This window comes from Sander vitreus, chromosome 3, assembly GCF_031162955.1.
Source record: "Sander vitreus isolate 19-12246 chromosome 3, sanVit1, whole genome shotgun sequence".
NCBI lineage: Eukaryota > Metazoa > Chordata > Actinopteri > Perciformes > Percidae > Sander > Sander vitreus.
Genome location: NC_135857.1, coordinates 21,619,157 through 21,644,331, shown reverse-complemented (window position 1 = coordinate 21,644,331; position 25,175 = coordinate 21,619,157). Strand labels below are relative to the sequence as shown.

Genomic DNA, 25,175 nt, shown 5'->3' with positions numbered 1-25,175 from the left:
GCACACACATGGGGCGTGATACCATTATGATTATTCATGCCAATTTTGTGGAAATATAAATTGGTTTGAGTGTTTTCCCTACCATTGTTTTTTTTTTTTGTTTTTTTTTGGGGGGGGGGGGCTTTATATTCAACAACAACAAAACGGATGCGTGAGATAAAGCTGTTTTCACACATACAGGTAATTCACTTCTCGTTCCTCGCTAAAAGTTCAAATCATTTTAACGTTATTGTGCAACCTTGCCCCTATTTTCATCTGTTGCTGAGTAACGTACATTAACATCCCATGGTCTCTTGAATGTAGCATGACTGTAGCAAGCTCCTTCGTAGTAACTAGCGGTAAAAACAAACGTCGAAGAGGCGCTCCGTGCTACAGAGCAGCGATTGCTAGTGTAGCACGGCAAGTTTTATTTCAGTTAGCCTAATAGCTGGTTTGATTTGCATTGAGAGATGATTTTATGGAAAGTACCCCATGCCAATCTCTAGGTATGGTGAAGGGTATGTGATGATGTGGGGCTATTTTAATTCCAAAGGCCAAGGGAACTTTATCAGGATGCATAGTATCCTGGATCCATGAAATAACTGGCCTTTAAAAATAAAAATCTGCCTGCCTCTATGGGAATTTAACATAGGGGTGTACTTACTTATGCCCCCTGTATTTTAAGGAAGAACATTTATTTATTTACAATACTTTATTCATTCACAAAGAAAATTGGTGTCCTTAAAGGTTGGATTTTCCCCCAAAAAAATTAATTAAGGCATTAAGATCAATTTCCAAAAGATTTCTCTTTTTAGTCAACTTTAGCATGAGTTCATAAACTTATGAGCACCACTGTATAAGGACAGAAAGTTATTCACTTACTTTCTTCTTTTTTTATCTCTATTTTGCACTTCAATCCTATTAATTCTCTGCCTTTATGCATTGCTGACTCTGCTCATATTCAAATAATAATTTATTATGTATTGAATTAATGGAAACTAGATAAGATCGGTGTGGGAATGGGGGGGCATCTCTTTATATTAATTACCTCTGAGGAAAATTTTAATTTTTCATCTGATTCAATTTCATCATGATATCCGCCGCTCTCTATCATTAAAGTTGCATCATCTATAAGCTCATTTTACCCCATGGGACTACAGTGGCATTATGTCTTTACCATTATGTGGCTTAGGTTCTCTAATGAATGAATATTGCTCATGGCTCTTCACCCTCATTCTTCTACTCTCTTCTTCCTCAACAGGCTGGCAAAAACAACTTCCGCGATGGAGGAGGCAGAGCAGTTACTCCGCAAAGAGAAGCAGCACGGTGAAATTCTCAGGTAAGGAAACAACTAGAGAGAGAGAAACAGAAAGAGACACAGAAAGATACAATGACATGAGAGAGTGGGGTTGGGGTAATGTAATTAAGGTTTAGCCGGAGGGAGATGAAATACAAAAAACAGAAGATGAAAAAACAAAGTATTGGTCTGCATCACACTGATTGGCTGTCAGCTCCTTGCCCAGATGCATGGCAGGAAGGCCAGGGCAGATGGGAAACAACTGTGTGAGATGATAGAGGGGAAAAAATAAAAGAGGCAATGGAAAAACAGAGAAGAGAAAGTTAATTTAGCTGACCCACTGGTTATTTCCTGGAAATAAAGAGAGTGATTAAAAATGATGTGACAGGGGAGGAGAGTGTTGGAGGTGAAGAGAGTGGGAGGGAAGGATATGAGACGTCAATAAAGGTGCTTTTCAATCAGGCCGCTGACATTAAAGCTGATTACAAGGTTATCTAGCAATTTCGAGATGGATTCTTTAGACTTTTTCAAAGATGGCTGACATTTCTTGTGTTTTCTGTCACGTTTTTTTTTTTTTTATACTGTATGTATTCTCTCGCTCTCTCTCTCTCTCTCTCTCTCTCTCTATTCCCTCTGTTTTTTACTATCTAAGCCTTATCACCGTTGACAGATCTGGCTCATATCTGTTCCTCCATTTGGTGCTGTCAGCCTTATGATTTATGTCATCTGACATTATAAAACTGGCTCTCGTGACAAGCAGTGCCCGTGCTCCCCTCCACTCCACACACACACACACACACACACACACACACACACACACACACACACACACACACACACACGCACACGCCACAGAAACAATACACAAATCACTATACTCTCTCTCCCTCTGTTTGTGTTTGTGTGTGTGTGTGTGTGTGTGTGTGCGTGTGTGTGTGTGCGCGTGAAAATAAGAAACTGTTCAATGTGCTCTCGCCCACATGTCACTTCAAAAGTGTTCTTGGAATAACAGAATGTTCTATTCCAGCACTCTAGTTTTCCACGTCCACGCTTTGCATGAGTTTGTTACTTGATTGAGCATGTGTATGTGCACGTATGTGTGTGTGTGTGTGTGTGTGTGTGTGTGTGTGTGTGTGTGTGTGTGTGTGTGTGTGTGTGTGTGTGTGTGTGAATTTGTGAGCTGAGCTAGTGATCTTTCATGTTGCTCAAAGACCCTTTTCGTCTGAACATATTTCTTTGAGAGTGAGAGAGAGAGGAAAGAGAGAGATGGAATGTGAGAGTGGTGTAAAACATGGCTGTGTCCTTTTCTTAGGGACATGGTTACATCAGTCCGTCTATCTCTTATATTCACCTAATTTATTGATTTTGTGCCCTGCCTTCTTTTTCTCTCTATTAATTATCAATTTCTCTTTCTATCTGTCATTCATTATCTGCATCTGTGTGATCCTATAAATTTCAAAATAACTGAGTTCATAACAATTCAAGCGTGTTTATTCTGCAAGTCATTAGAGAGCATTTAACCATAAATTTGTAAAATATATTTTTACAGACAGAATCGTGAGCGTAACAAGGAGAATTGTGTTCCGGTAACTAAATGTTTATAATTATTTTATAAACTTATTATAAAAAATGTTTAATTAGCAGCAACGTTTTTAAAGTAAAATAATTTTCTTATTATTAAATGGCCCATAGCCAAATGAGTCTCTGTTTTCCTTGTTTTTTATTTTTAATAATTATTTTTAGAGCGTTTTTGCCATGAACATGAAACATATGATCAGGGTCATTCCTCTTAGGAATCTGTGCCCCAACGCTAAATGTTGACTTGCAGACTTGAATAGCTCTTTAATTTGATCAATGCTCACTCAATTTTTGTGTCATATACTTCCATATATACAGTATCTGTCTCACACATTCCGATGTCACAAACGTTTTGACAGTAATACAGTTTTTACAGTAACAACTGGGCAAAGCTCTTTGCAAGTAAGGAATTTGAAAACCTCTCGATCTATCCAGGGAGTGTCACAAAACGTACAAAACAGTGTGCTCTTTTTTTTAGAAATGCTCTGCTTCAAAAGCCCACAGTTACACACATTCACACCAGGGAGCAGTAACCACAGTCTTCTGCTCTTACACACTGATAAACTCAACTGGAGCATGTGGGGATTAAGAGTCAAAGTGTTTGTTGAGGAGGGATAGAGAGTGGCCTGAAGAATTTCCCCACCAGTTTGGGATTCCAACTACAGTCTTTCCAAACCACACCTTTAATAGCTAATGTTGTGTTATTCACACACTTGTCACTTTAACAGCACTTGTTAACAGCTACCTAGGTAGCTATTAACAGTATTGTCTCAATCTGTATGTGACAGCTCCCATAAGATGTTCGGACATTTGAACCATGAAGTTACTGTTAATTGAAGTACTGCTTTTTGTCGATGTATTGAGATAATTAAATGCTCTGTGTGTTGTGTGTGTCAGAGGAGTGTGTGTGCGACAGCAGCAGGCCCTGCAAGCGACTCTCTCCGTGCTCCGATCCTCTGGCAGTGAGCTCACAGATGTACGGGGTTTCCTCAGCCAGCTGATGGGGGTCTGGCAGGCCTTCCGATCTCAGATACTGCAGCGCAGCACACAGGTGTTCTCAGGTAACTCCGTAAACATTAACACACACACACACACACACACACACACACACACACACACACACACGCACACACACACGCACACATATGCGCACACACACACACACACACGCACGCACGCACACACATACACACACACACACATACACATACACACACATACCAACTTATGCTTCACATTTTAATGATGTATGTATGTATTTATAGGACAGCAAGACAAATAGTGTATATTAATACAATGCTGGAAAGAGAGTTGAGCAAATAATCATTCAGAAAGAGTAAATATTAGTTTAACTGTAGCGTGGGTTCTCTTAGTTCTGAGGGCAGCACCCACAATGGATGACTATAATCTACGTGCGTAAATGTATGTTAACAGTCGCTACCCAAGCACTAAAAGTGTTTAAACACTTTAAAGAGAATTTAAGCAGGAAGGAATGTGTGTGTGTGTGTGTGTGTGTGTGTGTGTGTGTGTGTGTGTGTGTGTGTGTTCATCGTTGCCAGTAAATACCCGAAGGGCAGCTAACCTCCGGCTCACCTCATGGGTGGGTCTTTTTCTCTCTGCTGCGCGTTCCAAACAGCTGCCAAGTGTGTGTTTTAGGGAGAGAGGGAGGAAAGAGGGAGAATTTGATAGCGGAAGAAAAAGAAAGCAGTCTGCTGTTTTGTATTGATGCCGTGTGAGTATGTGTTTGTTCAGTGACGTGAGCATGAAAGGCAGCTGCTGCACGAACCAACACATGCAATAAAATACACACCCAGGAATGCACACACTCATGCATGCACACCCACACCCACCATTTTTATTCCCTTATTTAGCTGCAATTTTTGTCCTGTGTGTTTACAGGTCACAGTAGCACAAAGCAGGTGATTGTAATAAGTAGGACTGACAAGACAGCATATAACTTCAGGGGGACAGGATAAGATACACATGACGCAGCACAGAGTCTAACACAGGACCTATGGGACTCTTAACCAAACACAGAAATGGACAGGATGTACAGACAACTGTAATCAATATATTAATCAATGCATCAACCTAAAGCTGGAACTAGCAATTATTTTCATTATTGATCGTTTTGTTCATAAAATGTCAGAAAATAGTGACAAATGGACATCATAATTTACTAAAGCCCAAGGTAATGTCATCATGCTTTGTTTGACGGACCAAGATATTCAATTTACAATCCCATAGAACAAGAAAGCAACAAATTCTTCCAAATGAGAAGCTGGAACTAGAGAATGTTGCTTGAAAAATGAACAATTGACTAATCGATTGTACGCTACTTTTTTTTAGACCTACATCAATCAATTTTAATAAATATATAAAATGCAAAACTGAATCGCGACTACATTTAATGTTTGAAAGTAGTGTTTATTTATAAGGACCTCTACAAAGCACACACCTTAGCCAGTCACCTGCATATGACTCCAAACTGATATGGGTGTTAGCTGGTATTTAAACTGTGCTACCCATTTATCAGCATCTGTGGTTACCGTCAAACAGCAGAAGAAAAGAGAAGTGGGGGGGGGGGGGGGGGAGACAGGGAGAAACATAAGGAGATTGCCTAATGTGAATAGATGAATGTGGTTTATAGTTAGGTGGAGAAGAAGAGGGAGGAGACTAGAGAACAACCTCAAGGGATGTGGAATTTTACAGAGAACAAGACAAAGACATGCACTGAGAGCGGAGGAAGATGAAAACATAATTGATCTCTGTTCATCTCTGTGTAGATGTCAGCAGCTGACTGGTACATCCTGATTTGACGGTGATGGACAGAGAGTTTTAATAGCATGGGGGTTTTCACTCAATAGTTTGGAAAAGAGGATAGAGGATTGACAGGGAAATCTAAGTGAAAAGCCATGACTAAGAGTGACTAAGCGTGTGTGTGTGTGTGTGTGTGTGTGTGTGTGTGTGTGTGTGTGTGTGTGTGTGTGTGTGTGTGTGTGTGTTTGTGTGTGTGACCGATCCCTGAACCGCAGCCATCTGCCAACACCCTGGGCTATCCTAAGACTATATGGTATCTATTTCCCTGGTAGCCAATTTTGTATGTGTGTGTGTTGATAGTGACAGCAGCAATATAAAAACACCTTTTTTCCTTTCCGTCACCTCCCTGTCCAGCACTGGCTCCACGTCTGTCTGTGTTTTACTGTCTGTCTGTTAGCCCTGTACTATGAATATACTTTGTCATACTCTATATACTGTTGTCAAGTAAGAACATGATCTGTTGCAACATGCATGCATCATTGAAAGATTTATGGACTGCATTAGAAATAAACTGATTCCCTGACATACATTCATCAACTGGAGGAACAGTTTGTATCTAAAGTAGAGCTAAAATGAGTCACTGTTACTGAGCCATCTTATAATAAAACCTGGCACAAGTTTAGTTTAGTTTAGTTAGTTTGGTACTTGTTTGGTACTATGTTGTAAGCTTCTAGTAGGACAAATGGTAAACTCCAAAGTATTCTAGTTGTAACAGCTTCACTCCTCCAGGTCTCTGCAATCAAGCACTTCCATGGCTTTTTTCATGCTGCTGTGGTTAAGAAGTTGGTATTGCTTTTATTACACATAATAAACTAGGCAGACACCCAAAAATGGTGTGGTACCCAACTACTTAAGAATGTGATTTTATAGTTATTCCATATAGTAGTCCCATACGAATTCCAAGGTGTAGCAGTTGGTAACTGTGTGTTATAGGTTACTTACTTTACAGTTAACTCCTTATACATTGCCTCATACAATGTGAATCCCAGCATAAAGGGAGGCACTGGGTGTGTCCATGTGTGATTTTGTTGGTTGGAGAGAATGTGTGACCAATTATTGTGAATTGCAAATTATATGAAATAATTTGATGAAATTAGTTAATTATAGTCTGTGTTACTGCAGAACATAGTACATTTTGAGTGGAAATTCTCATTAATACTCTGTGATACTCTTTGAATACTTTGATACTTTGAATCTATTTACAGTTAAATCTTTATCTAGCTGCCAGGAAGTTGCTGTAATATTTACAGCCACCTTGTTAGACTGTGTGTGCCTGTGTGTAATCACTGTGACACATAATAGAAGCACTGTAGAGCAAGTCAGACAGGCTGGCTTGCTCTCATTGCAAAGTCTTTCTGCTCCATCAAGGAGGCTATTTATACAACTATTTCTGTGTGTATTTGGGAGCGTTTATGTGTGTTTTTTTGCTGCTTGTGTGTCTTTCTGCATGTGGTTCTTTGTGCGTGAATTATTGGGTGTTCTGTATTATTTTGTGAGTTTCTGAGTGTCTGTGAGCGAGTCCGCGTGTGTTGCTTTACACTGGTGGACCTTGTCATGTCACAGTGACCAGAAAGCAATTATTGGTGTATTGCTGCTTTGTGGAGGACCTCCTACACTCCCCTCGTCCTGCTCAGAGAGAGCAAGTGAGAGCAAGAGGCAAGATATAATCAAAAAAGCAAAGCCACAGAAAGAGAGGAAGAGATAGATGAAGAAAGGGAAACAAAGACTCAGAGGAGAGGAATGTCAGACTGACAGTAACAGCAATGGAAGGAATAATGCAAAGTACTTAGTATACTAATGCTAATGGTAATAATACCAATAAGCAATTAGATTTTTCTCATACAAAATGTATTGCAAATACCACAGAAATAAAATGCATAGACCAGGCATTCTCTCTCATACCAACAGCTGTGTCAAGAGAAGTCATCAAACCAGAGACCTCCATGACAAGTGTGTTTGATGGATTCTACTGCATGGAATGTCCCTGATGAGCCACTAAATGTACATGCCATGGAGCGATATTAAATGGGTATATATTTGCCAGTGATACAAACACATATTTTATATTCTGCAGTGGCCACTCGCTTATTGTTTTCACTAGGCAGCAAACATAAGGCTCAGTGATATCACTGGCAGCAAGCGTCACAGCTGTGAACAGGTAAGAATGGCACCTCAGTGGTCCCCTAATACTGTATCTAAAATCTCTTTCCCGAAATTCAGCCTTGCAGAATTACAGCCACTAGAGCTAGTCCCACAATGAGCTTTCCTTAGGATGTGCCATTTCTGTGTCTGTAGCTATTGAGGAGGAGAGAGGGGGGGGCAAGGTGGAGGGTGGGGGTGTGGCCTTGACCAACTGCCACTTTGCTCGTTTGAAAGCCATGATGTCTCTCTCTCATGGGTGGGCCAAATTCTCTGGGTGGGCAAAACAGAGAAAGGGGAGGTGCCTGGAGCTGCAGTAAGTCCAGTGCTTGCTGGCCTGACATACATTAAGGCCTAAATATTGCAGTTAAGCATTTCTTCCAGGTCCGTTTTTTTATAAATGCATTGACTATGAAGATGTGTTCTTAATTTGCTTGTGTTTTGTCTATTTGCATGTGTTTCATTAAGTTGCAGTGCGTTTGCCCCTGTAGGCCACCGTAATTGACTGGCCTGGAAACCTGTTATGTGAATGTGCAGAGCAAAACAACACTCCCTACCTTTGCAAGATCACAGCAAGTTCAGATTCAAGCAGGTAGAAATTAACCATATATAGCCGACAACATGCTCACTCATCTGGAGCGGTCTAACCCGGACTCCCTTGTTATTGTTCTTGGTGACTTCAACAAAGTTAATCTCAACCATGAACTCCCCAAATACAGACAGTTTATTAAATGTCCAACCAGAGAGGAGAATATTTTGGATCACTGTTACACTACAGTCAGCAATGCATACCACGCTGTCCCCCGCGCTGCACTGGGACACTGACCACGTCATGGTCCACCTGATTCCCTCATACAGGCAAAAATTAAAGGCTGTGACGTCATACATCAGCTTCTATAAGGACAGCTGTGTACCATCACACACCACATAGAGGTACAACAATGACAAGCCCTGGTTCCCAGCTTAGTCTATGTTGACTACGTTTCATTTACGGGATAGTGACTCCATTCACCAGCTCCAGCCCTCCAACCCCACCTGCCCACCCCAGAGCCCCCCATGCCCCCCTCCACAACAACGACCATATCCATCCAGGAGAGACAAGTTAACAGAACTTTCAAAAAACAGAACCCTGCAAAGCAGATTCAAGAGGTGTATTGTCATATGCACAGTAAAGACAACTTATACCATGCAATGAAAAGCTTGCTTTGCCAATATTGTGTGGTTATGAAGTCTTTTGAGCGCCTTGTTTTGTCACACCTCAAAACCCTCACCGACCCACTCCTGGACCCCCCTGCAGTTCGCCTACAGAGCCAACAGGTCTGTAGACGATGCAGTCCACATGGTTCTTAATTTTATCCTCTGGCACCTGGACTCCTCAGGAACCTACACAGGATTCCTGTTTATGAACTTCAGCTCTGCCTTCAATACTGTCCTTCCGGCTGTGCTGCAGGACAAGTTCTCCCAGCTGCATGTGCTTGACTTCACCTGCAGGTGGATCACAGACTTCCTGTCTTACAGAAAGCAGCACAGGAAGCTGGGGAAACGTCTCAAACTCTCTGACCATCAGCACCTGTTCCCCTCAAGACTGCATCCTTTCCCCTCTGCTCTTCTCCCTGTATACCAACAGCTGCACCTCACGTCACCAGTCCGTCAAGCTCCTGAAGTTCGCGGACAACACCCTTCTCATTGGACTCATCTCTGGTGGGGATGAGTCCGCCTACAGATAGGAGATTGACCACCTGGTGACCTGTTGCAGTCAGAACAACTTGGAGCTAAACGCTCTGAAGACAGTGGAGATGGTTGTGGATTTTTTGAAAGACGCAGTCCCACCCTCATCACCCTGGTTGACTCCACAGTCAACACTGTGGAGTCCTTTCACTTCCTGGGCTCCATCACCTCCCAGGACCTCAAGTTGGAGCTGAACATCAGCTCCCTCATCATCAAAAAGCCCAGCAGAGATATAGATACTTCCTGCGGCAGCTGATGAAGTTCAACCTGCCAAAGACAAAGATGGTTTCTACACTGCCATCGAGTCCATCCTCACCTGCTCCATCACCATCTGGTACGCTGCTGTCACCGCCAAGACAAGGGTAGACTGCGGCATATTATCTGCTCTGCAGAGAAGGTGATTGTCTGCAATCTGCCGTTTCTCCAGGACCTGTACGCCTCCAGGACGCTGAGGTGAGCAGGAAAGATTGTGGCCGATCCCTCTCACCCCGGTCACAAACTCTTAGAACCCCTCCCCTCTGGCAGGAGGCTGCAGTCCATCAGGACCAAAACCTCACGCCACAAAAACTGTTTCATTCCTGCTGAATTCAGCCTCATTAACAAGGCCCCAGACCCCCACTGACATAGACTCTTAATCCGAAGTCCTGCACATTCTTTTGTACATCCCTCAACATTTTTGCACATCCTGCACTAATCCATACAGCCTCTTTTTTCTTAAACAGTTATGTTATACATATTTGTTTCTGTATTTATTGGTTGTTTATTTGATATTAAAGTTTTAATATGATTATGTATGCACCAACAACCAAGGCAAATTCCTTGTAAGTGTTACTTACTTGGCGATAAATCTTTTACTGATTCTGATTCTTTTTCTGATTCTGATTTCTGCTATTCTGCTAAAGGACTACTGTGTTTATTAAATGTTTGTTTACTAATTAGTTTTTTTTAATTGCATATCATTGCTGTATAAACATTGTACCATAACTGTCAATGTGAAAATGGACAGACAGTGAAGGGAGGAAACGATACAGCAGCTACTTTGTGTCAGACACACAATAAAGACTGCCAGACGGTGGTGTACAGTTTCATGGTTTTCCTTGAGCACAAACTTCCTCATACTCCCTTCTTCTCAACACACTCCCCTTTCTCATTTTCAACTGCTTTCTTGTGTCTCAATTTCCCACCTTGTTTTTATTTTCATCCTACTGTACGTCTCACTCTTCCTCCTCACCGCTTTTATACGCTACTCTCATGTTTCTGTCTGGAACGTCTGTCTTTCTTTTGTTCCTCCTCCTCCACCTCTTGTTTTGTTTCTCCTTCCAATCTTCTCACTCGTAGATGGATTCATTTGGTGTAGGGTTTTCTCCATTGCTCAAGTGTGAAGTAACAATGTGATAGAAGACTCTGCCTACTGTACATGCCTTCTCTTTATGTAAATCATACAGTGTAACAGCCTCTGGTGACAAGCCTGGCTTCAAGCTGGTGTTATGTGCATGCAAGCTTTTGTTAACTTTTACAGCATCTTCATCGTGTCAAGTAAACTTAAAGGTGTGTGTGTGTGTGTGTGTGTGTGTGTGTGTGTGTGTGTGTGTGTGTGTGTGTGTGTGTGTGTGTGTGTGTGTGTGTGTGTGTGTGTGTGTGTGAGAGAGAACAGTGCTGAGAGAGGATCTGAGGCATTCCAGTGTGGAGTTACAGAACATGAGAGAAGAGAAAGAGTGCCTAACTCAGCAGCTGATGTAAGTGTCTACAGCATGTAGTAAAACACACACACACACACTCACACACACACATATATGAAAAACATGCACAGATTGGGACACAGGTGGATTTTAGGATGTGAAATACGCCGGGTGGAAAACGGGTCACCGCAGGTCTTGGCTCTTTTTATAATTTTCCTCTACCAATCAAAACCTTCTGAACAGCTCCACTGGCACCGCCCAAACCAGGAAATGCTCACGTTCCACATACCAGGCCTGCTAAACTGCAACAACAGAGGATTTGACTTGAAAACTCACACAAAGGTCTAGTCAGGGGCTTAGGACTTCAGAAAAACATATGTTGATGACAAAGCTCTATCAGTTCAAACATTTTGCAGCTCCTTTGACATTTTTTTTTTTTTTTTTACTTTTTACCTGGACCTTCAGACACAAATACACACACACGCAACCACTGACACACACCCTGAAAACATACTGCACAAATGCACCTAAAGATTTTAAACACCTACATTTTCATTAGCCCCAGCATTTGTGAAGTTGTCATGTAAATTTGAGTAAAGCATATGTTTTAACCTTGCTAATGGCATGGTTTTTGTTGGTCCAGACTGAAATATCTCAACAGCTATTGGATAGACGTTTCGTACAGACACTCATGGTCCCAAGAGGATGAATTCGGAACTATTGGATTGATTGCCATGACATTTTGTTCACATACTCAGGATGAATTGTAATTGCTCAGGTCAAAAGTTTATTTTGTCTAATAATTTGGTTTATGATTAAATACCTGTAAAACTAATGACAGTCCCATCAGCCTAGGCTGTACTTTGTGTTGAGTACTAGCAGATTAGTAAGCATTCGCATGCTAAAGAGCATCACTAAGATGTGAACATGGTAAACATTATACCTGCTAAACATCAGCATGTTAGCATTGTCATTGTGAGCATGTTTAGCATTTAGCTCAAAGCACTGCTGTGCCTAATTACAGCTTCACAGAGTTGCTAGCATGGCTGCAGACTTTTGTTGTTTATTTAATGAGCTTCATAAATTATAATTATTAAATATTTAACATTTTACTCAAATATATCAGTATATCAGTCTTAAAAATCTGTCTTTTTGTGACCCTATGTTGGGTTCTGACTCCAAGTTTCAAAAACTGTTAAGTAAATTATGGCACAGCACAAACTGTTTAGTTTGTGGAAAAACCAGACTAAATTCTTAAACACAGAAGTACCTACTTCATGGACACTGTATGCAGGGTTTTCTCTGTTAACGACTTGCTCTCTACTGTTATCACAAGCAAAAGAATGTTGAGCTGGTCACTCTTTAGGTCAAGTTTCGCCATCCATTAAAACAAAAAAACAAGAATTCCAAATGGATACATTATTCCATATTTGGTCCGCTTCTGACATTTGTTTGCACTGAACAGTGGCAGCTTTTACAAATGTTTGCATGTGTCCCACATTCTGAGTTATAGTGTTATTTTTAAGCAATAGAGGATGCTTTTTAATCTTGTGTGAGTGACGTCATGATATTTGAAAAATGAACCACTTCAAACATGCACACACAGACACACACATAGCAAACACCCACAGAAATAGACAAAAACACAGACATCCCCCTACACAAAGGGAGTAAATGTTAAATGTTGCTGCTATCTGATAATCACAACATTAAAGGACTACTTGACATGACAATCTGCAGATGAAGCTCTCATTTATGCACTACAGTAATGTTTCCTCGTTCTCCCTTTATAACATCCTCATCAGTCTCTCTTTCTCACTCTCAAATGTTTTTGTCATAAATCTTTGTTTTTTAGAAATAACAGATTTTTTTCCTTCTCTCTCTCTTTCTCTTTCTTATCAGTTTCAAAGTGCTCAGTTACGGGAAAGACGTATCTCATGCAGTGTGTGTGGTAGAGTCGAATTTATGTGTACATACATGACTTTTTGATAGAATCATTTTAAGTTGAGGTTAATGCACAACATTCATTACCAATGAATATGGAGTATTAAGATAATGTTACCTACAAAAAAAAATAATCTAAAAACAAGTTGGTTTGCTCTCCAAATATCTCACCCAACTGATTAAAGGAAGAAAAAGTGCTTAGCCAAACACAAGTTTGACTTTGTGTATGTGTGTGTGTGTGTGTGTGTGTGTGTGTGTGTGTGTGTGTGTGTGTGTGTGTGTGTGTGTGTGTGTGTGTGTGTGTGTGTGTGTGAGAGCAGCTCAACTCAGCTGTCTAACCTGCAATTTCCACCAACTGCGGAACGGCTGCGGATCCGGCCCATAACGGCGGCGGAGTCAAAAGGTTTCCATTAAAGTCAATGTGTGTATTTCCACTGACTGCGGAATGGCTGCGTTCCGACTGCGTCCCAGCTCTGGCGATCCACAGCCCTCCGGAGCAGATACGCAGAGCTTCTACTTTTGCCGGATGCTGGAGAGCTCCGCAGCAATTCAGCACAGGGCAGATTGTGCGAGACAGGAAGTCGAGCACAGAAACAAAATAAAACATCTGGTTAATTTTCAAAATAAAATACACCGTGCTCACGGCGGATCATATTTCCCTGCACTACACCAGGAGATCAGCAGGTCAGCACAGAGTTGTTTCCCCTCTACTCCTCTGGATGGAAACAAACTGTTGTTGGTTTTGTGGTTCTGTTTATAGAAACTACATCCTGTTATATAGCGCGATCATACGTGAATTTGCGAGATCTCGTGGGTCCTCGTGACTTCAGCTGTCAGTCATGGCCGTAGCCGTTCCACAACAAATCCAGACCTGGTGGGTATTGAAGGACGGCGGAGCACGGAGCCGACATGCTGCGGGGCCGTTCCACAGTTGGTGGAAATTGCAGTTAATGTGTACACAGCAGCACACAGCAGCAGCAGCAGCACTGTGTACAATATTTAATCTCAACTGTAGGCCAATGTTATCCAAAGGACAATATTTTTTAACAACAATTTCTAATTTAATATTTTTACATTCATTCATTCATTCATTCATTCAAACCTTTATTTAACCAGGATAAACAACTCCTTGAGATTACAAATCTCCTGGCAAGTGACAGCAGCGTGGTTTCAAAATAAATACAAAGACAATAACAAGTAAAAACATAGACACACTTTCACTCATCATATTCAAACAACAATGTCATCATAAAGAGAAATTAGGGTCCTAAATCAATTTAAAAACAATGACAGACAGACTGCCTTTCTGCAAGATCCTTTAAAAAGCCTTTAAAAGAATAAAAAGAGACCAACTCCTTCAACTGTAGTTCATTCTGAAGCTGATTCCATGCAGATGGTGCTGCAAAGTAAGCCTTTTTACCAAAGTCAGTGCGGGCTTTAGGGACTGACAATAAAAACAGATCCTGTGAACGCAAGTGATATGTCCCTGCAGACCTCGGGAGGATCTAAGCGTTCAGATAAGGAGGAAGTAGTCCTAATACCGCTTTATAAATAAAAAGATGCCAGTGCATCCAACGCCTGATTGAGAGGGAGAACCACTTGACCCAAGAGTACAGCAAACAGTGATGAGTATGAGATTTTAAGTTTGTGATGAATCTTAAGGCTCCATGAAACACCGTGTCCAAAGCATGAAGACACTGGGAGGTTGAATACATATATAAAATGTCACCATAGTCCAAAACAGACAAGAAAGTTGCATTTACAAGTTGTTTTTTTTGCTTCAAAGGATAAACAGGACTTGAGTCTAAAGAAAAAACCTAACTTCAACTTCAGTTTTTTAACCAAACCTTGGACATGCAATGTAAAAGTGATTGATCAATAATAATGCCCAAGTATTTGTAATGTGACACTTCTTCGATTTCTGTACCTGAAAGTGTACAAATGGTTGGGACATTGTTTTTAGATGATTTTCCCTTAGTGAAAGTCATGACTTTAGTTTTTTTAGAGTTTAGAACCAATTTTAAAGTAGCCAAATTATGTTGCAAGATGTTAAAAGCAGATTGTAAATTTGTGATTGCTTGACCTAAAGTGGACCCAGAACAGTAGAGAACAGTATCATCAGCATAGTAATGATAGTTCGTATTATTTATATTATTACAAAGGTTGTTTATATAAATGCTAAAAAGAAGCGGCCCAAGGATTGAGCCTTGAGGCACCCCTCTAGAAATATTTACGGACAGAAGTGAAACCATCTACTCGCACACATTGTGTTCTCCCTGATAGATAACTGTTGAACCATCCCACTGCTTGCTCTGATAGTCCAATAGAGGTGAGTCTTTGAAGAAGTGTTTTATGGTCCACTGTGTCAAAAGCTTTTGACAAATCAATAAACAGTGCTGCACAGTGCTGTTTATTGTCTAAGATTTTGACCAGATCATTTACAACTTTTGAAACAGCTGTTATTGTACTATGTTGTTTCCTAAAACCAGATTGGAATTCATTCAGAATATTTTTATTAATTAAATAGTCTTTTAATTGCATGCTGATGACTGATTCCATTAATTTAGCCAATACTGACAATTTAGAAATAGGCCTATAGTTATGTATGTTTGCAGGATCACCACCTTTGTGAATGGGGAGAACATTGGCAGATTTCCAAATGGCTGGTACTTGATTTGTGGCTAAAGAAAGGTTAATTAAATATGTAACTGGATTTGCTATCAAATCTGCAGCTATTTTTAGAAAATATGGTTCCAATTTGTCTGGACCTGATGATTTTTTTGGATCTAGATCTTTCAAGGCCTTTCTTACTTCTAGTACGGTTACTGTCTTGAAATGAAATAGTTGAGCTGACAGTAATTGATCAACAGAACATGCAGTGGGAGAACCAGAAACTGGATTATTTAGTGTTTCATAAAGGGAACCAGCAGCATTGAAATGATTATTAAAACTATTGAAGATTTCATTTTTGTCAATGATTTTTTTGTCATCAACAACAATACAAGATGGTACTTCTGTATCTGTTTTTGACTCCGTTAATAATTTGATTGTTTTCCAGAACTTGAGAGGATTATTTAAATTTTTCGATGTTTCAGAAAGGAAATAGGCGGATTTGGCATTACGAATTTTTACAGTACATAAATTACGTAAACGCTGAAATTTCTACCAGTCAGACTCAAGCTTGACTTTCTAGCTTGAGCCCAGGCTTGATTTCGCTCTAGAAGAAGGTCAGACAAGTCATTGCTAAACCAAACGTTATTTCGCCCTTTCACTCTATGTCTTTTGAGTGGGGCATGCTTATTTACCAGGTCTGTAAAACCATCATAAAAGAATGTCCAAGCCTTTTCAACATCATCAATAAGACTAATTCTTCCCCAATCAAAATCAAAATCATACATACATCATGTAAAAAGCCCTGCATTGAAAACTGCTTCATTGCCCTCTTAAAAATGATGCGCGGCCTTGTTTTAGGAATTTTTGTGTTCCTTACAGATGCTATAAGACAATTTGTGAGGGGCATTTGTAAGAATGAGATCAACTAATGATGATTTTTCTGGATGTTTTAAGTTTGGTCTGGTGGGGCTATTCACAATCTGAAAAAGAATCACAAAATGATTTAAAATGGTCAGATATTGGCAGAAGCCAATTCCAATTAAGATCTCCTAATAAGACAATTTCATTATAATTAAGACTTGTTAAAAACTCCCTCAGAGAGGAAAGAGTGCTACTGTCAGCTGAGGGGGGTCTATAACAACCAACAACCATGATGTGAAGACTCTTAGAAACTTCTAAGTCAAGGGCCAACAATTCAAATTGTCTGCTTATTGACTTTGAGACAATTACATTCACAAGAAATGACTTTTTCACATATATCGCAACGCCTCCACCCTTTTTAGGTCGGTCTGTTCTAAATAAGTTGTACCCACCTACAGTTACATCCTTATCAGAAATAGATTTGTTGAGCCAAGTTTCACTTACATAACTGTAAGGGTAATCTGTTGAAATGCAGTTTTAATCGGAGTCATGTCAATTTCATTTATTTAGCATAAAGTCACAATTTACAGACTGATCTCATGAGGTGGCGTATGTATGACACGCCAATTGGTATGCTGTTATTGGCGTGTTATGAAGACGCACACTCGCTTTTCAGAGTGTTTATCAACGCCGTTTGGCCTCCATTGACTTACGTTACCTTGCGTTTGCGTGTGAATTGACGCCGTAGTGAGTAGTATGAAAGGTCGAAAATAGGGAGGTTGGTCGGTGTGGGTAAAACACAGGACTTTCACCCAGGAGAGTGGGGTTTCCTTCGTTTTCCGCGTGTGTTGTTTCCTTACCACGTTTTTCTTTTCCTAAACACAACCCAGTTCTTCTTTTCCTAATCCCAACCGGTTTTTCTTTTCCCCCGTGTGTGACGTTAAAACCAAACGTAGCCTCGCGATAACACACCACGTGACGTCGTCTGCTGTATACAGCGTAGATATACATGCGGAGCTCAAAATACGTACAGATAACACGCCACTTGGCTTTAGGACAGTGGCGTGTATGTTTACACAAAGTCATGATATCACGTTGCAATTTAGGATCCTTGCACTCTGAGTCACAAATTTTCGTCCAAAATGTATAAAAAAAAAAAAAACTAGTTTAACAAGTTTATGTCAGAGGACTATGCAATTGTACAACACCCCTCAATCTTTAGATGTTAGGTTCTGATAACAACATAATTACAATTAAAGGTACATACAAGTTAAAGTATAATGTAAAGTACAGGCTAATATTGAGAAAACATTAGATGTAATAATTTAAAGAGTTTCAGGCAAAAATTAAAATTATGACAATCAAAAAATGCAATGGCGGAGGACGTGGAGTTTAGAAGTACAGTGGCAATACCACACTGTAAAAATACTCAGATAAAAGTTAAAGTGCAGTGTGTGTGTGTGTGTGTGTGTGTGTGTGTGTATGTATCCTTCCAGTTTTACCATGCATTAAATCAGCTCCAGAGCTTCATAAACCTGTGATGCACGCTCAAGATCCAAGAACAAAAAGTACCAGTTTGTTTGTGTGCAAGAGGTGTTGCCATGACAGCTGCCCAACCTTTGACCCCCACCTCCATCAAACATCAGCGTTCTAAACCTGTTGCGTTTCTGTGGCGCCAGCCCCATTGCCTTGGAAACGCACATACACACATAATTCAGGGGCGGTCTAAGGACAGTGGGCTGCTGTGGAATCCTTCTGATTCTAGCATGCAATCTGATTAGCATGCCAGAGAGAAAATGGCAGCTAGTTTTGTCATGACTATTTACACACACACAGACACACACACACACACACACACACACCCACACACACACACACACACACACACACACACATACACATAGACGCACACTTACTTACTGACACACCTTGTTTTCAATCTTGATTGTACACCTGACTGTTCCTGTATTCACAATATTTGTACATATATTTCCTTGGCATGTGAATAGTACTGGTTATGAAGCTTGTATGATGTGATGATCACCTTTTGCTGTTACCTGACTTAGAACTCATACCATTGGCCACTGAACAAGTCCATGATGATGGGCTGTTATAGTATGCACTTTCCCCTAGGGCACTTTGACAGCATTTGTGAAAAAGGATCACAGAGAGTGTCACAAACCCCTTCCTGTAACATCTGGACATGTACGTCAAAGGTGTTGGGAAGCTTCCTGCTGCATTGGGATTGGCAGGAGACGTTGAGCTCATCCTTTCATCAGAGGATGAACACATGGATCATCCAACACAGACGCGGGCCAGGTTGAAAGGATGGATTAGAGGGAAGAGAGGGATAGATGAAAGACAGGATGGATGCGCTGAGCAAGGGGGGGAAGATGAAAGAGTGGATGATGGAATGAGTGAAGGTCAAGAGAGAAAGAGCAAAGGATAGATGTGATTGATGTGATACAGCTTGTTTTCATAAGGCTGATGCGCCTGTGCAAGCACAGTGTGTCTCGGCAGTAAAATAACTATTGATCCCAGGGTTTATCCAAGGACCTCATTTCCCAATAGATCTTGCTCTGCCATTTGCCTGAAACACACACACTCCCTCACCCTGTTTATCTATTAGATAAAATCGGTCACAGCCCTTCAGGTAGGAGGATGTCTTTTTTTCTCCTCTTTCTCAGATTCAAAAATAAATCTCACCATCTTTTTTCTCTCTCTCTCTTTCCCTCTGGGCTCTGTTATCATGTGAGCACATGCCGCACAAGACATGGTATTTTCCTGAAATGCAGAGAGGCTTTTCCCTCTAATGTGGCTGTTTGGTATTTGGTGACTTGCCATACACCACAATAGGAGGAGAAGCTCAGCAGGGTTTTACTGGTACATTACAATTTCAGTGTCAAGATTCACCATGTTTTTCGCCGTCTGCCACACGTCTGCTCGGACTAGATCAACAGCAAAGTATTTCACTTTGATTTGTAGAGTTTTGCTTTTCTGTTTCACAATTGTTTTTAACAGGCTGACACATCATTAATGCTTGATTTTTATCAGCATCTGTCACTTACAACAGCTGATTAACTTTCCGTACAGCCAGCTGATGGCAGCAGGTATGCGTTCCATCTGCAGTCTGTAATTTGAGTGACGTGCGTTGTCAAGCCGTGATTGCGCCGGATCCACTGTGGTTACCTTGACTAAGTCTTGTGCAACCAGCACACTTCTTCACTCCTAAACACATTACTGGAATTGATTATGATTCATTATTCTACATAGTTTTTTAGTTTATGCAGTGCAAGTTATTACAAGTGGAGACAATGACGTCTTTAGGTCACATTGGACTAACATTTCATGGAAATTCAAAAGACAATTTTACACTGAAACACCTCAGGAACCCTTGGGTTGTCTTTGTAACCTGCCCCCAACATGCCTGCTGATAATATATGATAATAGATTCTTCTTAGTCTCACCTTGTTTCCATGTGCACACTGGGTACATCACATGCCTGCAGCCACACAAACACCCAAAGTGCTCCGCCACTCCTTCGGTGCACTGTGCACTTGACTGCACTTTGAACCCTGCCCTGGGCCTTACAGTAATTCAAAAATACCACCTCCTGTTTTACATTTCTATTTCTCTCAACTCCCTTTTCACTTCTGACAAAAAAAGTCAGAAACAGGAGACCAGCAGATAAAGAATAGTGGAACCAGCTGCTGGGAGTCAGATAATATGTCATATCTGACTGTGAAGACAGAAAGAGGGGCAAGACAGAGAAAGACAAGGGACAGTGGGCTGTAAAGTACGAACAGTATGCTGTTGCTAAATACGCAGAATGTAGGAGCACTCAGGGGCCTGCTCTAAATCACCAGTAGCCGTAACAGTATGGGAGGAAAACAGGGTTAAAAAAAGAGAACGAGAGAGAGAGAGAGAGAGAGAGAGAGAGAGGAAATGGAATGGAGATGTGTGATGAGAGGTACAAAGAGAGGGAGGCTGATAACTGGTGCCAGACAGATGTGAGTGTATTACTTGGATTGTGTTTGTGTGTATCTGGGCCTGTGTCTCTATTTGTACTTCTGTCTGTCTGTTGCTCACATATTGTCAAAAAATTGTTAAAATTTGAAAATATTGCTATTAATATTTGATTTCCAAATATCATATGTGGCTTCCAGCATCAGAATGTTTAGTTATACACTTTAAAGAAACAAAAGCCAACCTGCCTATAGGTATCTGGTACAAAGCAGTTTCACTGAATCCACTTTAGTGAAATATACAAATAATTCTACACAATTGCCAGAAAAGTCTGTTGTAGATTGGCAGTAAAAACAGGCTGTCTGCCTTTGAGCTCAGACGTGCGGGCCCTCTCACTCTGTATCCTCATTGCGTGTGGCTGCAAGGTCACAGGGCTAGACAGCCAGCTACACACACACACACACACACACACACACACACACACACACACACACACACACACACAGTCAAACACATTAACTGATCATGCCGCCAGAGAGGGGATTAGGCTGGGAAGCCGACAGGGTTAGGAGGGATAGGATAAGTGTGTGTGTGTGTGTGTGTGTGTGTGTGTGTGTGTGTGTGTGTGTGTGTGTGTGTGTGTGTGTGTGTGTGTGTGTGTGTATCCACACAGTGTGTGCACATTAGGCGGGAGTACCACATACTGTCATGGCACGCAGAATTAGAATTAAAACTGATTTCCAAATTACTTTCTCAAGAGAGAGGCAGCAGCTGCACATGGAAAAACATAGCCTTACACATAGCTTATTTACTTTGAATATAACAACAAAAAAAATTATCTAAATGACTCATGGAAAGCTGTTTTAAAATGACAACCAAAAGCATTTTGTAAGCAAAAAGACAGGAAGCTTTCTTGAACTTTTGCTGATCCCAGAGGGAGAGTTCATTGTGAAGCCTCTTCCACTTGGAGATTCAAGCGTAGGAGTACACAGAATAGCAGTTGTATGGATTTGCTATCTTGCTCAAGTACTTTTCAATGACACTTGAAATTGTAAAAACATACTCCGGAGTAAATCTATGTCCACCTGCCTGAATGTGAAATGTGGGTACAATTAATGTGAATTACATTTTAGTGAAAGAGGAATGGATTATTTTCAGCCATGTCAGTAGCACTACCCTTGTCAAACATTTACTGACTCAACAAATGGTGAAAATTGAGTGACCATGCCATGCACTTTGTGTCTCCAGGGAGCAGAGGAGACAGTGTGAGCAGCAGCTGTCCCAACAGAAAGAGGCTGAGAACGAGCATAGGGAAAAACTACTCGGGTAATACTGAGCTCTCCTCTTTCTTTTTCTCTGCACTTTTGCTTTATCTTGCGATAAATTCCCATTCCTTCCCTTCTCCATCTTTCCCACAATCCCTGTACTCATCTCACTCACTGTCCTTCAAATCATCCTCCGCCTCTGCTTTATTTCTCCATCTCCTTCCTCCCAAAGAGAGGTGGGGATATTAGTGTCAGCTGAGATCTGCTCTAGGATCAGTTGAGGAGATCTTAGGCTCCATAAAGTGCCGGTGACACTTCAGAGTCTCGTGTGAGGCTGGTGCAACAGATGGAAGCACTCCTTAGTTGGCATGGAGTCATGTTTCTCTCTCGCTCTCTCTCTCTCTCTCTCTCTCTCTCTCTCTCTCTCTCTCTCTCTCTCTCTCTCTCTTTCTCGCTCTCTCTCACACACACACACACACACACACACACACACACACACACACACACAGTCATCTGTGCAGAGAGACACGCACATATTGTAGATACGCAGAGGCACTTCTATTGGAGTGCATCACTCTTATACACAGGCAGACAAGTGTGCATACACCCACAGACAGATATTTACACACAGAGCCTCTCATCTTTCCGTGCAGGCGTTATATATGTGGGGTTTGTATTTTTTCACATGGTATCTGCTGGTATTCTTTTTCTAAACCACTGGCAGCCTGGTGTGTTCAATTACACTGTCGATTTATTTCCCTTCCCACACAGCAGTCTCTGATCTCACCCTCTGGCTCCTATACAGCTCAACATATGACTGTACTCCACTGGGGGGGTGGATTCTATTTCAGAAGGGATGGGAAGTCGGGGGGAGGGAGAAAGCCCCCCATCGCTCAGAGAAAATGTAATTGGAGACATCAATTCACCAAATTGTCTAATGGGTCCATGTCCATGGGTGCCTTAAGATAATGTTTATCTGGTCAACACACTTTGGTTTCTACAGAGAAATCAATAAGTAGAAACTACTATCTAGTAGTTTCTGCTTTTGTGTTAATTGGATTTTGAATCTTTCCAGTTTCACTTTGTTCAAATGGTTTAAAATGTTTTTTTGTGAATGTCCCTTTAGTTTCTCTTCATATGTCGACCTAAAATCAGATATAAATTGCCAAAACACTGACTGTCAACATACTGGCATGTTACTTTATTACTGTAACTGCTTTTTCTCTCTTTGTCAGCCCATCTCCTTCTCCATTTGAACTCTCTTTCCTAGAACATTTCATCCCACTCCTCTATCTACGAAAAGAAGCATTAATATCACTTAGATACTGACTTATATGTACATACATTCACTAAGTGTCCATAATCGTCTCCTTTTATGCATGTACAATATGCGTGCATAAGTGCGTTTTCACAGTACTTCTTGACCTACCAAAGTTCACTGTCAGAAGAATGCTACAATGATTGGGTACTTGCTGTGTGGAAAACCTTGAAAAGAAAGGGTGTTTGACCCAGTTCTGGTGTGTTTGTGTGTGTCAACCACCAGATTATAAGGAGCCTGATAAGGTTGGAGAATAAACGGCTTCTCTCTTATGTAACAGACTCTCGCTCTGACGCTTACACTCATCTGTTGTACTGTGAGTGTAGAGTTTATGTGTGCCTGCAGGTGTGTGCGGTTGTTCAAAACATGCATTCACATGCCCTACTGAATACATGCAGATGAAAAATTCCTCCTAGAATATTACAGTATGGACAGTAGCTATGTGTTTGTGCTCATCTTCTGCATCTTTTCAACAGGTTAAAAGGAGAGTTGGAGGAGAAACATGAGAGGTGGTTGTCATGCCAACGAAGGTGTGACACCATACAGGGGCAGCTGGCATCATGGCAGCAGAGAGAGGGAAAAATGAGTCGGAACTACTGTGCAGCTGAAGAGGAAGTGACACGACTGAGGGATGCTCTGGAGATTCCCACGCAGGAAACGAGAGAGCTGAGGAGAGAAAGGTCATGCTTGTGATATCTATTCTGTCTAATCGAGGATTCTCTACCATTTTCTATTCTAGATAGATAGATATATATATAACACCAAAACAAATTCCTTGTATGTGTTAAAAACGTACTTGGCAATAAAACCCTTTCTGATTCTGATTCTGATATAGATAGAGAAATGAACTTTATTAATCCCAAACTGGGAAATTGCTGTTACAGCAGCAGGTATAAGACACACATCCATACAGAATTACAAGAAATAATAATAAATAAAATAAAATACCAGAACACCTCAAACATATACAAAGAAGGAATGAAAACACTGTTCAACATATATACAATTATAGAATAAAAATTTATAACAAACCTACATACATAGTATGTATATATATATATATATATATAAAATATTAAGTAAGTAAACATATAGCGGTGAAATGTTGAAGAGTTTTATGGCTTGTGGTATAGATCACAAGCCATAAAACTCTTCAACATTTCACCACTGAGTGTGAGTCTGATTCTTTACTTATAACGTCAAAAATGCAGAAACAAATCTTGAACCTGGAAATGTGTATGAGTTAACTTTGGTGTATTGGTCCTCACTGGGAGCCAGCTTCAGTGCATGGCTGTGCTTTCCTTTTCTTAACAGTGACACCACAACCACAGTAGAGGATGGATACCCGACCCGAGCCCGACAGTACCCGACGGGCCGGGCCGGGTTCGGACAGATATTTAGAAATGATGTTCGGGTTCAGGTCGGGCTCGGTCACATCAGCGCGATATGGCATTTGTTGTAAAATGGTGCTGCGGCTCCTTAAAGAGAGCTCAGTGCGTGTGTGTGTGTGTGTGTGTGTGTGTGTGTGTGTGTGTGTGTGTGTGTGTGTGTGTGTGTGTGTGTGTGTGTGTGTGTGTGTGTGTGTGTGTGTGTGTGTGGAAAGTGGGCAGAAAAGAGATAGAGAAAGAGGAAGCAGACGTGTAGATGCGACCGGAGCAGAGTTGGTGGAATAAGTTTACGTTTCGTACACAGTGTGTGCGGTGTCCGAAATAAACCCCAGACTGAAAGCCAAGTTCATTCATTTGCTCACCAGAAACGGGATTTTAACCCCGACGTTATTCATTTTATAACGTCAGCCCTGAAGGTAACGAGTCTCCCCTGGTTTTCTCACGGTCAGAAACGAAGCGATCAGGAAAGGTTAACACATTGAACATTTTAAATTAAACAGCTTATTAACATGCGCTTGTTGCCCCGTGTGTGCTGATGAGCTCATCTGTTGACATTTCCAAATGCCTTCCTACAGTTGCTTAATAAAAGCTTTCCACACA

At 41.0% G+C, this 25,175-nt stretch overlaps 1 protein-coding gene across 2 annotated transcripts in view; it reads left to right on the top strand.

Moving 5' to 3' along the window:
• Positions 1–25,175, top strand: part of lekr1 (Leucine-, glutamate- and lysine-rich protein 1) — a 94,887-nt gene that overhangs the window by 38,234 nt on the left and 31,478 nt on the right. For both annotated transcript variants that reach the window (XM_078246493.1, XM_078246494.1), the window contains 5 exons: positions 1,241–1,318; positions 3,752–3,915; positions 11,196–11,277; positions 21,853–21,930; positions 23,664–23,867. In XM_078246493.1, the coding sequence (XP_078102619.1) occupies positions 1,241–1,318; positions 3,752–3,915; positions 11,196–11,277; positions 21,853–21,930; positions 23,664–23,867 (606 nt within the window). The remainder of the gene's footprint in view (positions 1–1,240; positions 1,319–3,751; positions 3,916–11,195; positions 11,278–21,852; positions 21,931–23,663; positions 23,868–25,175) is intronic.